At 41.2% G+C, this 16,022-nt stretch overlaps 1 protein-coding gene across 3 annotated transcripts in view; it reads right to left on the bottom strand.

Moving 5' to 3' along the window:
* Positions 1-16,022, bottom strand: part of NOL4 (nucleolar protein 4) — a 273,762-nt gene that overhangs the window by 196,657 nt on the left and 61,083 nt on the right. For all 3 annotated transcript variants that reach the window (XM_030553010.1, XM_030553009.1, XM_030553011.1), the window contains exons 4-5: positions 15,728-15,840; positions 10,302-10,434 (exon numbers count right to left, since the gene is read on the bottom strand). In XM_030553010.1, coding sequence (XP_030408870.1) covers positions 10,302-10,434; positions 15,728-15,840 — 246 coding nt within the window. The remainder of the gene's footprint in view (positions 1-10,301; positions 10,435-15,727; positions 15,841-16,022) is intronic.

A 16,022-nucleotide genomic window follows, 5' to 3' on the forward strand; every position in this document is an offset into this window, starting at 1 on the left:
TGGTCTCCTCATCTCAAAAAAGATATACTGGCACTAGAAAAGGTTCAGAGAAGGGCAACTAAAATGATTAGGGATTTGGAATGGGTCCCATATGAGGAGAGATTAAAGAGGCTAGGACTTTTCAGCTTGGAAAAGAGGAGACTAAAGGGGGATATGATAGAGGTATATAAAATCATGAGTGATGTGGAGAAAGTAGATAAGGAAAAGTTATTTACTTATTCCCATAATACAAGAACTAGGGGTCACCAAATGAAATTAATAGGCAGCAGGTTTAAAACAAATAAAAGGAGGTTCTTCACAAGCGCACAGTCAACTTATGGAACTCCTCACCTGAGGAGGTTGTGAAGGCTAGGACTATAACAGTGTTTAAAAGAGAACTGGATAAATTTATGGAGGTTAAGTCCATTAATGGCTATTAGCCAGGATGGTAAGGAATGGTGTCCCTAGCCTCTGTTTGTCAGAGGGTGGAGATGGATGGCAAGAGAGAGATCACTTGGTCATTACCTGTTAAGTTCACTCCCTCTGGGGCACCTGGTATTGGCCACTGTTGGTAGACAGGATACTGGGCTAGATGGACCTTTGGTCTGACCCAGTACAGCCATTCTTATTAATTTTTTGGCACAATTTCCCCTGGAGTAACACTAGCTAGATTAAAGCTAGCATGGATCTGCCTACCCACATTGCAAATCACATTTTCATTTTCAGCATAGTTTTACCCTTAATGCCAGATCCAGAGTCCATTGCAGTCAATGGAAAGGTTCCTGCTGACTTCAGTTTTCTTTGGATCATGCTCTTATTGCATTTCTCCTTATAACAAAGCAGAAAGCTCAGAATACTAAGAAAATTCAGCAATTAATGTTCCTGTTAAGTTCAGGGAATTCTATTTCCTAGTTATCCACTTGCTTTCCTCTACTTACAAGGTGCCTGTTAGTTCTGCAAATTATTATTTATAGATCAACTGCCATGTAGAGGAGGAGTCTTTCTAAAAGAGATTCATCAGCATTAGCTGCCTTAGCACAGACTGAGGAATGCAACAATTGCCATTTTTCCAATATCAGGTAAGTTCTGTTTGAAAATATTGCTTCTCAAATCTCAGGTAAAAAACACAATCATTTATGTTCCAGTATAGCAAATATTACAAGATACTTTAATGCTGAAAAGAGCCACTCTTCTTTTCATAGGCAAAGTACTTGTTTATCATTAGAAAATGACTCTACATTTTAAACTTTTTAGCATCATAGAACATTTTATCAAATGAAAAACACTTTAAACTACCATAACAAACAAACCAAAGTCTTTCATAAGACAGCCTGATGTCACTAGGGAATTTGGTGTTCAGAAGAAAAACCATTTTAATAGCTTCCTTAAATAAAAGCCAGAATAGTAAAGAACTGCTAAAATTAATTTTCTATTAAGCATATTGTTTTACATCCCTTTTAAAGTAAAAATGGGCTTAGGTATTTTCACTAAATTAGTCTATGCTATGTTTCACATTTATGTAAAATGCTAGTCTACACTAGCTTACATTTTAACAGTAGTTACATGAGACAGTGACCTATACTGTACCTCTATTCTGGAAGAGGTGGTCAAATTTAGTCAACATGTATACGCAATTCCCTATGAAGTCTACCAGTGCATATCCAAAAGAGGAATTGAGTAACACTGATCTACTAGAAGGTAAAGCCACATCCAAGACCAAACCACCTCCATAACGTTGAGGCTTAAAGAAAAAAACAAAACAAAAATAAACATCTGAAGGACTGAAATACAAAAGTCTAAAAAAGGTGGAGTAAATGTTTTAGGGCTGGCTCTACTGAAATCAACAGAAAATGGACTCAGTTGAATAACTGAGTAGGGAAAAGGGGAAACATTCCTTTGGACAGTTATTGGTTATTTCTACTGGCTGAAATTCATCTGTCAGCAGAGGCTCAGCACAATGCCAGTGCACCACTCAGCTCTTGAAAATAGGGACTAAGTAGATATATAGCCTTGGAGCTAGCTCTCTATTGAAAATATTTCCTCATGTAATTATGCAACGACAGCTAAGAACTTGATTGTAACCAACAGTTAGTAGTTGGTTGCTAACAAGTCAAACATGATAAACAATTTTGAGGCAATTATTGTCATTACAAGCCATCCTCAACTGTTCAAGGCAAAAGTAATAGAAAGTGACAGTTGTGCAGCTGGGAGCATGGTGTGGGAAATGAAATTGTTCCCTGGTTGCAATGAACCAGTCAGAATGCAGCACAGAGTCTGCTAAATGCATAATTCATGTTTAGAAATATTTTAGTCTCTAAAGCAAATTATATTTATAACAAAGGCACTTTTTAAAAAAACAGAAGTTTAAAAAAAGAAAAGGATTAGAGAACATATGTAGTTAGTAATTAAAACAGAAAAGTGACAGCAGATATGTTCTTTAGCACAATGCACCCATAAGGTGCTTGTAGACCTGCATCACTTCAATGAGAAGAGACAATTCTGCACATGAACAGTATACTGTCCCAGCAGTCAAGTTGTCACACGCTGCATTACCATGAGGGGCATGTGTCTTACTCCTGATCTCACTCTTGTTTCTTGAGGCTGCCTAGATATGATGGAAGGTAGAGTTCTGAACTCTGGGATATGGGTAATACTTAATGACACTAATACGGGAGATGGGAAGAGAAAGCAGTGTCCTTGATAGAAATATGCTGCTATTTTAATCTCACCACATGTTGGAGCCACACCAGAAACAATATCAAAATCAGATTACTCACTACCACCACCCAAGAATGTGCATCAGATACTTGCCTAGCTGTGGAGTCATTCTGATGACAATGCAAAATCAGTTGCCATGCCAGCGGAAGGTGGTGTTTTAAAATATTTGACACTGAAAAGTCCACTCAATTCTCCACAGGTTCCATGGTAATGTTAAAGACTAAAAGTACCTAATATAGCTGCATTGACATTTAGAGCTATTACACATTCTTAATACAGTACATCATCATGGACATCGTATTTGCGCCAAGGAGTCATTGCAGTGTTACTGGCAGAATTTCATTCACTTGCACTACATCAGCTCCAAAGAAGTCATCAAAATGTCTATGGAACTTGATTTCTACAATTGTATTGGTATTAATGATTATCTTAGTGTATTTTTTGCAGTTAATATATGTATTTGTGCAAACTAAACTACACTTAAGCAAAGCCAATGGGCCAAATTCACCCCAGGATGTCACTCCACTGAGGTAAAATAATACTATTGCAATACACCAAGTTCTAAAATTCAGTAAAACTCTGCTTAGGTGAACAAGGTATTAATTTTTTTCAGATTGAGTGATATACTATAGCCTTGCTTCCTGATTGAATAAACTTTTCTCCTGTTGTGACAGGGTGCTGACCAGAAGAACTGCAGAATCAGCCCCCTGCCGCCAGCCCCACTGAAGTGAATAAAGTGGAGCTGGCTGGAAAGAACCTGCCCTAATTGGGGAATGAGAGCCAGCTGACAGCCCAGTTAGCCCAGAGCTATATAAGAGGTTGGGGAAAAGGAAGCCAGAGTAGTGGTGGAGGAGAGTGAGAGAGTGCAGGCAGGGAGAAAGCCCCTCCCTCCTGACTTCAGAACCCAGAGCTGTGTATGGTGAGAAGGTGGTGAGAGCACAAACTTGTAAATAAAAGTACCTGTGGTTTCAGAACCCAAGGGTCTCTGAATGACTTTATTTGAGCCTAGCAGAGGCAGGAGCCAGGAGGGTTGGACTAGATGTCCTCCTGAGGTCCCTTCCAACCCTGATATTCTATGATGCCCTGCCTGTTTGCCTCAGCCCTCATCTTTGAGATAATCTTTCAGGCAAGGGTCCTTAGGATTTCTAGACCTATTCAGTCCTTACTCCTGCAGCTGAGCTTACCAAAGATGCCATTTAAGGCCAATTTTGATGGTGGCTTTTTTTGATGTGGCCAGATATCTAATAGGAACTGGACTAAGATCATTAAGCTCATTAAGATCATTAAGCTCAATTCACAAGGTCTTCTTATTGATATTCTTATATTACTAACTTTTCTTGGCACTGCTATGAAATGCACGAATATCTTGGATTAGATATCACCTAGAACTTCTAGCATCTTGTCATACTAGAATTTTTTGCCATGTAAAAATGAGAATCTGCTTGAGTACTTCTATTCTGCATTGACTTCAGTGAGATTCAAGGATCAGTACATCACAGGAGTCAATCCCCGAGTTAATGGACAAATGGCAATAGTCTCCATGAAATTTGAGAATGATGTAGTGTGTCTCTGTTCTTTCTACATCTGTAGGACCACATCCTGCAGTCCTTATTCAGTCAAGACTCCCCAGGCTAAACAGAAGTGAGACTAATTTGCTCAAAACGGCTGTTTAAAACTGTATGTTTAATATATCTGCTATACTAGACATAAATGACATTCACGGTATTGCAGCTGTACTCACTGTAGTATGCAGATTACAAAATAAAACTAATCAAGTAGTAGTAAATCCAAAAACATGCCTAAAAATAGAATTTTGGAAGATACATAAATGAAGGTTTTATGCATAGCAAATGTAGTACAACTGACAAGAAAATAAGGAATACACTGACAGGCTACTTTCTTTTTAGTGTGCTATAACTTTGACTTACTAAACTCTCGGTATCCCTTACACATTAAAAATGCCATTTCAATAGTGCTGGGTTTTTCTTGGAAATCTAAACTCAGATTCAGACATCAAGAAAATACTGCAAAATATTTTAGCCCAGTCCTTTAAGGTTTTGAGCATTTCCCTTAAGTCCACTGGATCTGAGAGGCTGTCTCACCTGACTAGCGGTGTTCAGCCCCTCTCGCACCTTGTTCATCATGAACAGTTCTGTAAAAACTTTGTGTCTGAACAAAAAATAAAGCTGTGTTGTCAGCTAATGACTAATATAATCCTGGGCCTGATCCTTGACCTGCACTGTATGTTGAACTCACTGGGAGATCTGTATCTGGTTCACTTACAGCAAAAAGCTCATTATAGGCCTAGTGCTGAGAATTTGCTTTTGACCGCCATGACTTCATAACTCCCAGTGCACAGCAATGTCAGGGTCAGGCCTGAAATGTATGCAACTTTGATGAAAAAACATCCTGTAGTACAGTGTGCCCATTCATCCATTTGTTCTAGACTCATCTTCTGCCTGGTGTTTGCACCTATCATGCTTTGCTTAATGTTACTCTGAGGAAAAGAGAATTTTTGAGCTGATTTTTAAAATCAAAGGTCTTCCAGGCTTCATCAGGACAAAGTAAAGAGCTCAAGGAATTACTGTAGCTCACCTGTTATTGCATAGGAAGATGGATTATAAAGTTGGCTTGAACTAATTTTGGAGTATAAACAAAGAAAACTGTATGTATAACAAACTGTTAGACAACAATTCTAATGATACCTAGTTTAACTGAATTAGCCAACACTGTGTTTCACAGGAGTTAATGTCACAACTTTTGAAACAAACAGGGGAATACTGTTGTGTCTTTTGCTCTTTAAACAACAAACAATATGAAGGAACCACAGGAGAATGGTGGGATACAAATAGCCATATTTAGTAAATATACACAATGTCTGAAACCTAGCAACTTACTGCTACAAAGAACTCAGTGAGCACCACCAGAGAACTCTCAAGCTATTTAAAGAAATACTACCCCATTCCTGTACACTACAAATGCTCTAATACAAATTTTTTTTTAATCAAGTATTAGACCCTTATTATCTTTGTATCAACAGAGTTTCTGGCTAAAGTTTAAAGTTTAATCATGACATTGTTAATTTTAACTGTAAACAGCTCTACAGGTTTCATATAATAATGAAAATGTCTGTAGAGGAAAGTTAAAAAATAGGGTTAGCTTAAAAATTGTGTGCAGACAAAGCACAAAGTCAAAAGAGGTCTTAACTCACTTTGGTATGTTTTAGTATAGGAAACAGTACTGTGAATAGCTATAGCTTCCATCTTATTCCAGTTAAAACAAAGTGGTCAATTTTATCCCCCTTCTGATGATTGCCTTTATTGGTAACTCAGGAAATAGTAGCAAAAATTTAAAATCACACCAGTTTCTAGGGACCTAGCCAAATGAGTCCCTACTTTCCTTGCAAAAGCTTCTCCCCTCCCTTCTCTTATTCTGGGAGAGGTGAGTTGCTACAATGAGTCTGCAGAATTTACTCAGCAGTTTTGCACAAGGTTCTAACTCAGGGGTAGGCAACCTATGGAACTCCTGCCAAAGGCGGCACGCGAGCTGATTTTCAGTGGCACTCAAACTGCCCGGGTCCTGGCCACTGGTCCGGGGGGCTCTGCATATTAATTTTTTTAAATGTTTAAGAAGCTTCATTTAAAATTACTTTATTCACTTTACATACAACAATAGTTTAGTTACATATTATAGACTTACAGAAAGAGACCTTCTAAAAACATTTAGATGTATTACTGGCACATGAAACCTTAAATCTGAGTGAATAAATGAAGACTCGGCACACCACTGCTGAAAGGCTGCCAACCCCTGTTCTAACTCCTGCTAACAGAAGAACTTTGTATCTTCATGCAGCTCTTGTTATCCTCTTAAAAGAGGCGTTTAAAGGACAACTTTCACAACAAAACCCACTTTAAAAGCTTTGAAGAGCTTTAAAATCTAGTAACCCCCAGTTAAAACCACACAGACTTGTCTTTTAGGCAGACTAAAGATGTTTACAAATCCTGCTTTCTATCTATGATCTGAGGCAAGGGCTGATGGGTCTGGTCTGATAATATCAGAGTCCCCAAAGCAGCATCAGGGGTCAGACAAACAAAGCTCAGCTGTTTGGCTGGAGCTCTGCCTGCAGGTAAGTGATAAATAGAGTCTCTCACAAAGAATCAGCTTAGAACAAGAGCATAGGAAGCTTGGAAGAGACCAGAGAGACATAGAACTAGACTTACAGAAGGTAGGTGCAGCAGTTAAGTAGCTTGTAATCCTGTTTACTAACCAGCTGCTGTGACTGCCTTAGATACACTCTACTCCACTGAGAAACCAGCCAAGTGGAGCTCCCCCAGAAGGGGATATGGCCAGGGCAGCTGGGGACGGATTTGATTGCAAACTAGAGTTGAGGCAGTTCTCTCTCAGCTCCTCCCCAATGGTTGCAGGTACAGGTGCTTGGGGTGCTATTTTATCCCATTCACCAGTAAGTGTTAATCAAGTCCCTATTGTTTAAAAACGTATGAAGTCTATTTTGCAGTGAGAACTGCCCTTAATGATATCATTGTGGATCAGGTGCTAGAGGTGAAATTCATCTCTCCTCCACCTCCCCTCCATAAAGCTTGAGGAAAAGGCCTTTGTGTGGAGAAGGGCATGCAGGCTGGGGAATGGAATTTATCCTCAGTCCCTAGGCAAGGCACAGGGCTGGAAGGCAATCAGGGGGTGACTATTGGTGAAATAATTGCTGCTGACCTTATGGGAGGGTTTGCATGTATGAATTGTGACCCCCAGGGCCGGCGCTTCCATTTAGGCGGCCTAGGCAATCGCCTAGGGCGTCAGGATTATTGGTGGGCGGCGTTTTGCTGGAGGGGGCGGCAGGTGGCTCCGGTGGACCTACTGCAGTCGTGCCTGCGGAGGGTCCCCTGGTCCGCGGCTCTGGTGGAGCTGCCGCAGTGGTGCCTGCGGACGGTCAGCTGCTTGCGCGGCTCAGGTGGACCTACCGCAGGCACGACTGCGGCAGCTCCACCGGAGTCATGGGACCAGCGTGCGGCGCAGCGAAATTGCCGTGCGCCTAGGGCGCTAAAACCCCTAGTGCCGGTCCTAATGACCACTTGTGCAATCCTCACTCAGCACTGTGAACTGGCACAGACTCCTGTGTGCTTTCCAGAGGCCACAGTATGTGGCTGATCTGCCTATGCTCTTCCTGGCTCTGTGCATAGCTACCAGGAAGCTTCCAAACATGTCGAGGGCCTTGCTTGGGCCCAGCAAAATAGCATGATTTTTACCCTTTATATGCATCTTACATTCATCCCTGCAATGTTTAAATTCAAACAGCTTGATCATGGAAGGTGCAGAGAATGCAGTAGAAGCCCATGAACATCCTTAAGTCACAATTCTTCCAGCATGCTTTCTGCAGCTCACAGCATTGGGCCCCTAACTGAATATTGTGTTAATGAATAGGTGGAACTATATTTACAATTGTGGAATCATGGTCTAATACAGTGACACTCAGACCTCAGTGGTTCAGGAGCCCAGTTAGCAATCAACATCCAAAAGAGTCAGAGTAGAGTGACTTCATTATTTATATATATATTCTTGGATAATCTAACCAAATATTATTTTATCAACTAAAATTGGCCAATAATAAAAGCATCCTGATGTGGTTAATAACTATATATCACACTGTTTTAATATCATGTGCTGCAAAGAGCCTCAGGAGACTCATTCAAAAGCCATTTACAGCCCCTGAGCCTCAGTGTGAGTATCACTGATCTAATACACTAAACTGGTATGGCTTGCAGGGCAATTGTCTTTCACCCTATGCTTCAAATTTAGTGACAGGGCCTGCTTCGCCACTGCATCACTCCAGTGTATACTGATCTAACACCATGATTTCAGTTGAATTACACCAGAATATAAGTGGAGTAACACAGTGGTGAATCAGGACTTGTCTCCCAAGAGACTCAGATTCAGACAATGGTGGTGATATCTATAAATATCAATAGAGCAGATTACACACATGTACACACACACTAGACCCAGAGCTTGATTAACCTATGCAAAGTTTGCAAAGTGCTAGAAAGTCTTTCCAAAGAGGAGACTGTGGTGGCTCAAAATAGTCTTCCACTCCTCCACAGCCAGAGCTAATTTTTTTATTATGATCAGTAGTCCAAGGTATAAATTTATAACCCATACCCCCACCCACAATCCAAAGCAGAACTTCCACTGAAGTCAATGTCCGGTTTGTGCAGAGATCCAGGGTAGAATTCTGGCTTCTAAATTTAAATGACTAAAGATTCACTTTTACATCACCACTAGTTCTATCCTTTGTTTCTCTTTCTTCACCATTCTTCTTTCTTTGTTTCTCTCCTTCTTCCCTGTCTGTGTGTCTCCTCCATTCTTCCTTCTGCATTTCTTTCCCTGCAGCAACTCCCAATTCTCAGCCCATTGTTTTTCATTTCCAGCCCTACTCCCATTCCATCCTCTAAAACTATCAGTGATTAAATAGTTAATATTGACACTCATGTGTCTTCACTGGGCTTTGGAGACAACACTCCAATAAGATAACTAAGGAAAGGGGGAGTTCATACTCTGAGCCATTGTCTGAAGCTGATTGCAGGCCCAGAAAGATGTTGCTGTATTGATTTATACTCTCTTCTCGTGTGGAATATTGTCTTCACACGGGCTAGAAACGTACTTTTTATTTTTAGCAAAAGCTTAGTTTCTGGATCACGTGACTACTTCTGTTGGGTCAAATAAATGCACTAAGTGGGCTACATCCAGCCCACAGGTCATGTTTGACACCACTGCTTTAAGCAACAGTCCTGAAATCTGAATCATTTCATCAAGTGAATCTCATATATACATATCTACAAAGCTAAAGACATATTGTTCCAGTGTATACTCTTTGTCTGGCTTACACTAATTCTTTAGTTCTCCCATCTGTTTAGGTTTTTTATATAACAAAGAATGAACTATATTTCCTTAGTGAATTTTGTGGTAGTCTTGGGGGGGAAAGCACAAAAGCAGGCTCCATAGAAATAAGTATAACCTGTGATTGATATAAAGAGAGTATCTACCTGAACTATGGACTAGATTGTGTCCCAGCACACAGCTCAGTCCACTGCAGCCCAGAAACAGCCCAGGGAAGCATGTGTAGTGCAGGCAGCCACAGTTCCCTCTCTCCTTCTCCCTTGCTGCTGGAGGGTGGTAGACTGGTGCTTAGAACTAAGATTCCAGGTGAGGGAAGAGTAGGCAGCCATGCAGTACCCCTTGTCTCTCCATTCCTGGACCCAATGTCTAGATAGCCACGAAGAGGTGATGGGTTGCAGGGATTTTACTTCGTCTTATACCATGTGTGTACACACTATATATTTAATAATATAAAAACCCCAGCATGCCATGGTGTAAAAGTGCCTACTTGTAGCTGGCAAAAAAAACCCAACCCTGTCATCCATGTGTTGAGACAAAGTGAACCTATGTCTCAAGTTGCCTGTTAAAATAGATTCTCAAGTAAAGGACATGGCAGGTGCTGAATGAAGGTAATGCACAAAAGAGGGAGAACCATACTATTTTTATATTAATATTATTATTATTATTATTATTTTATTATTTATTAAAAGGCTTACCATCTTGCTGGCTCTGCAGATTCTGAGGACTTTGCATTCTTTCTTCAAGATTAGAACTGAGATCAGAATTCACAGCCGACATCCTGGTGGAGTCACTCATATCAAACTCATCACTTTCTATGGAACTTTCATCCTGCAAATTTCAAATTTCGTGTTTCACTTGCATTAGGAAAAGTCAAGATAACTTTCAGATATGATGTTCATGCTACACATATTTGCTAATTCATACTAATGACTAAGGGACCCTGGGTGAATTAGTGAGTAAGGAAACAAACATAATATCGAGGATAATGCATCACAAAATGTACTATGATCATTTATTTGACAAGTGCTGTTCAGGTTTAATTAATTATGATAATACAAATATTAGTAAGTGTTCTCTAGACTATTTCGTACAAGCAAAGTGTTAGTAGTCTGAAAACTCAAGACAGCTTTTGGCTATTAAATCTGAGTGGAACAAGACAGTTCTCCATTTTTTGTGCTTGAATTGCTCACCTTACCTGAATGAGTGGTGCCATTGACAATATGCGACTTTATAGTGAAATTCTGGACTCAATGAAGTCAAAATTGGCATCTTCTTACTCCTCCCTGGCCCAGTCTTGCTCACAATGAAATCAAAGGCAAAACTAGCTAATATAATTGTGGGAGAGTGAGATGGATTTTTTTCTGGCTCACTCATCTTCAATATAATTTTTAACTACTAATTCTGATTATAGAATCTTTATTATTGATGATAATGCGTGAGCTCACGTTAATAGTCCCACTGAGGTCAATAGCTCAACACCTGTGCTTAAAGTTAAGGATGTTCATAAGTGATTGCAGGGTTTGGAGTTTGAGCTGGAAGTCAGTGAGAGACAAACATGGAAAGCCCCCATGACATTTCTGCAGTCACTTTTAAGAGTATAACAACATTTCCAAAGGCTTGTCTGTTAGCAACAAGAGAGTTTTAGAGAAAACCCAAAGATGAAACAGTATCCACTGAGGAAGAATTTTAAATGCTTTATGAAGAATGAGGCATATTCATTTGCTCTTTTCTAAAGACTGAATTTTAAGTAGCAGGCAATGGACTGCATTTTAACTTTTGTTAGTAACCATGAATGATTTAGAAAAGTTCAGCTAATGCTAGAATTAGATGTTAATGAACTGGTCTGTATGAAGATTAATATCATTATTATTTTCTTTTCACCTGGTCCCCAAATGAACTCCATTCTCTTTTGTCTCAATGATTTTTCTGGACAATATTGATATTTCTTTAGTTGCGGGGGAGAATGTTTCCCTAGAGCCAGTGTCACTAACTGCTAAATTGGACAGGTAAAGGGCTAGACTGTTCCTAACCCCGGGCAGGTGTCAGAGTGAAGAGAGGGTGCTGGAAAACTCCTCCCTGTACCTCGACACAGGTGTTAATAACAGACCCAGTCCTTGGATTACAATAAACAAAACACTCCACCCCAAGCAAAGCTTTCTACAACTTGAACAGGGGGAAGAGCCAGAACCTCCACCAAGGGCACGGCAATCTCATTAATGTGCGAGTTGCTCCAATACTAAGGTGATGGGTACCACAACAAAGCCATCAGACAGACTAGCTAGAATGTAAGAGCTGCTGGAGGCTAGCGTGCCCACAGCAACAGTAGCCTCCTGATAGGAAGGAGAGATGCAAGGGCAAGACCCAGTCTCCCTCTGCACCTGCAAGGATGGGGCCTTTTCCTGTAGCCATATTACAAGATCTGAGGCCTTTTTGTGCAGTCATATTAGAAGAGCAGCAACCATAAGCCAAGAAGCAGAAAGTCACATTCTCACGTTCCATTTAATTACATTAAAACAATGTAACATTGGGATGTTAAGAAGGTGCTCCTGTACTAACAGTACCCACCATCACCAGATAAAGAAACAGCTCTTGAGATGGTTAAAGAAAACTTTGATAACATTCTGTCTGGCAAGAAATCACTTATCAACAGTTGTAGTTGTGAAATCCCTACTTTTTATTTTGTTTTTATTGTCCCCACTTCTCTATTGTTTATCTGTATAGTCTCTGGTTCTTTGATTGTCTGTTACATAACTAATTTTGCAAGGTGTAAATCAATTAAGTTGGTGGGGTATGATTGGTTAAAAAATTGTTTTACAGTATGTTAGGATTGGTTAGAAAATAGTTTAGTGATATTTTAGTAAAATGATTGGTTAAGGTACAGCTAAGCAAGACTCAAGTTTCACTATATAAACTGGTCCAAAAGAAAGTTCTTTAGAAACAATTCCAGGACACAGCCCCAAGATCAGAGCTGCCAGACCTCAACACTTTGCCAGTCACAACGTGCAGAAGCTGGAGTCCACAGATGCCCTGATCCTGACTGTCCATCAAGAAAAGTTCATGTGCCTTATTGGGAGTGGTGAGCATTGTATGCATAGCGAGGGTATTCTGTTTTGGTAACTGTTAATAAATAGAAGTTAAGGATATTACTGTGTAAGGCTTTTTCACTGGTAAAAGACCCCATAAACCCTCAAAAGATTATGACCTGAGTCCTAGGAACTGGGTAAGGGTAGATATTTAAATTAACCAGAGTACTCCCTGAGCCCTAGGAACTGGGTAAGGGTCGGTTCCTTTTGCCCAGAACCCTAGGGACTGGGAAAGAATGGGGGTGCCTAAATCAAGTGGGTTACACCTTGTGCCCTAGGAACTGGGTAAAGGTGGGTGCCTTGTGTGTAACAGAGAATTTTGTGCAGGCAACACACCATTTTGTACAGGGGAAATGCACACAGCACTCTTTCAAAGGTTGTATCAGCATCTACATTTCCCCAGCCCTCAGGCATAATGGGATAGATTCTAGGGCTAGTGCAGGGACCCAAGGGGAGATAGCTCACACCATGCTAATTCTGGGGCTGCTGAAGGCTGGTTTGGCTCCTAGAGCAGGCTAGGGCAATCCTGGCTGCCCATGCCCCCTATCAACCTGCCCAGCTGGAGAATAACAAGGCATAGGGGAATGCTGGCCACGCCTCCTCTTCTGTTCCTGGCTCACTCCAGAATACCCTTGGGGCTCCATTGGCTCTGTAAATGATGTGCAATCCTGCTCTACCCTATCTTCTGTGGGAGGGGGTGCATGGAGAGGAAGCGGGGGGCTGTTGTCAGCTGCAGCACAGAGGTAAATTCCCCAGTGCTGCCGTGAGCTCCTGGTGGGCCAGGATGGTTCTGCACACCACCCTTATCCTTACACCCTTAGGGCTGTATCTAAAAACTACTGTTTAGCCCAATGTGTTTGGGTGACAGATTACTATTTATGAGAGACTGGATTACTACTGGCTAGCTGTAGTATATACATTGGTTGTCACCTCAGATCCTCTCCTCCCACAATGATACAAAGATGATGAGTGAAACCTTGGAAACAGAATCTTAGTATAAATCAAAGGATGGATTTTTAAAGTGCACCATATTGCACACAATAGTTTGAAGATATGTTGCAGAAACGCTCCTACTTCATACTGTTATGTTTTCATTGCCATTTTGTTCTTGGTGCCAGAATATAATATCTAGGCACTGAAGGTATGTATCAGTTGTGAGCCAAGTTTAAAAATGACCGTGAGAACGTCACTTGCAATGCAGCTGCTTATTAGCGAATGCTCATTGTGCAAATGAAATACATTAAAAATTGCAACACTATTCCTTGCTACAATGTGGCAAAGATTTCATACACAGCAAGACTGGATTTGCATGATCGACGCCATGCTGTCAGCTACAGAGGGAGCGCAGGAAGAAGCGAGTGCTTCCTACTACCATTATATCACTCCTGCTGGCTGACCTGGATGGAAAACTGGTACACTGCAGGGGGCCTGATTCCTGTCATTAGGCCAGAAAGGACAATACTGAAATTCTCGAGCTGTGGCAGGGGAGGAGTACACTGTAGTAGATGGCCCTACTCTAGCATTAGTGCTGTGCCCAGGGGTGGCTCCAGGCACCAGCGCACCAAGCGTGTGCCTGGAGCGGGAAGCCGCAGGGGGTGTGCTGCTGGTTGCCATGAGGGCGGCAGTCAGGCTGCCTTTGGCGGCACGCTTGCAGGAGGTATGCCTGTCCCGCGGCTTCAACGGCAATTCAGCAGCGGGTACTCCAAAGGCGCAGGACCAGCAGACCTCCCGCAGGCGCACCACTGAAAGCAGCTGGACTGCCGTGCTTGGGGTGGCAAAATACATAGAGCTGCCCCGGCTGTGCCCTGTATGACAAGAGTGATTCTCAATGGGAGGAAGGGGAGAAGTGAAAGAAGAAAGTAGCTTTAAGTAGCACTGCAAGGATAAAGCCTCCAATCTCCTGCTGTTGGTGGTTCTGGAATTGGCTTCCCAACCAGAGGTAGCCAACTCAGGGGAGCCTGGCTGTAGGGAAGAGGAGATCAGGCAGTAGTTGTGTGTGGAGTTCTCATAGGGAATTGCAAAAAAAACCCAGTAAAGAAAATAAATCCCTGCTATTTTTAGAGAAGTACTGACAATCCAGTTTTTGTGGGGATTTGAACAGTTCATGAATTCCCAACAATAGTCCATAGCTACTTATTATGAAAGAGAATCTTGCTGGCTTTACAGAATTCAAGAGTCAATCAGGGTCTTTGCCATAATCCAGCTGTTATGGTTGTTTTTAAAGGTTTTTCTTTAAAATAAAAATCAAATTCAGATTATTTCTTGCAGGCAGGCAGAAGGACACAGCATGTAAGACTGTTCTTTGGCTGGCATAGAACTGGGCTCCTAACTATTTGGCAGCTTGCATGGTAAATGAATACGTTTCTGTCAAAGTGAGTTTATTACAAATAATTTGCAAGCTCCCATCCAATTCATGAAGCATTTTCCAATATCTGAAAAAGTGCGGCATGAATCAAGGAAAAGAACATAAATAATCAAAAAAGTGGTTTAGTCCCAATTCCCTTTGACAAAGCCTTAGCTTGATTCCCTTTTTATTCATTGTGATAGAAACTCCAATTCAGCAAAGCACTTAGGCATATGCTTAACTCTAAGCATAAACTTAAGTGTTTGCTGAATTAGGGATGGAGCTGCTAGGAAGGATGGATTAATTCCCTATATGCTTCCCAGTGAGGTCCTTAGTCCTAGTGATCCAAACCAATCCTGTTATTGCTTCCATTTGCACTCCCACACTGTGTTGTATCTTGACTACTGACCTTGAGAACTGGATAGCATTCACTTCAGGACCTGATAATAATGTCCCCTCTGAAAGTGGAGGTCACTGCTGAGCACAGGACTAATCCAGGACTGGATATACTGCCTCCAGACCCTTCGCAGCCCCCACTGGCCCAGTCACGTAAAAGGCATTGTCTAACTCTTGAACTAATATCTCTTGTGCAGCAGCACAGAGTGCTTAACCAAACCCATTGGGTCTAAGGAGACCGTGAGTATCTGACCCATAACAGCAACAGTGAACGAACTTTAAATATTTGAATTTTTACCTCATCTTGTTGTGAATTTAGTAGCTGCAGTTTCATGTGTTTCATGTAGGCCATAGTAATTGGCATATTGTAATCAATCATACTGGTCACCAAAGTTGGAGGTTTTCCATTATCTGTAACATAAATATGTTTATTATGCATGATATATTGGAGGGCACCTCTGTCTAATCTGCAGTCAAATGCAGTTTCTGTCATTTGGCTCCAACTTTGGCATTTTCAATTGCTCTTTGGCTGTACAGATAGAAGTTTCCATGAAAAAAATATATGAATCAAGCACAAACCCAGGAAAATTTAT

This window comes from Gopherus evgoodei, chromosome 2 (genome assembly GCF_007399415.2).
Source record: "Gopherus evgoodei ecotype Sinaloan lineage chromosome 2, rGopEvg1_v1.p, whole genome shotgun sequence".
NCBI classification, from domain to species: Eukaryota; Metazoa; Chordata; order Testudines; family Testudinidae; genus Gopherus; species Gopherus evgoodei.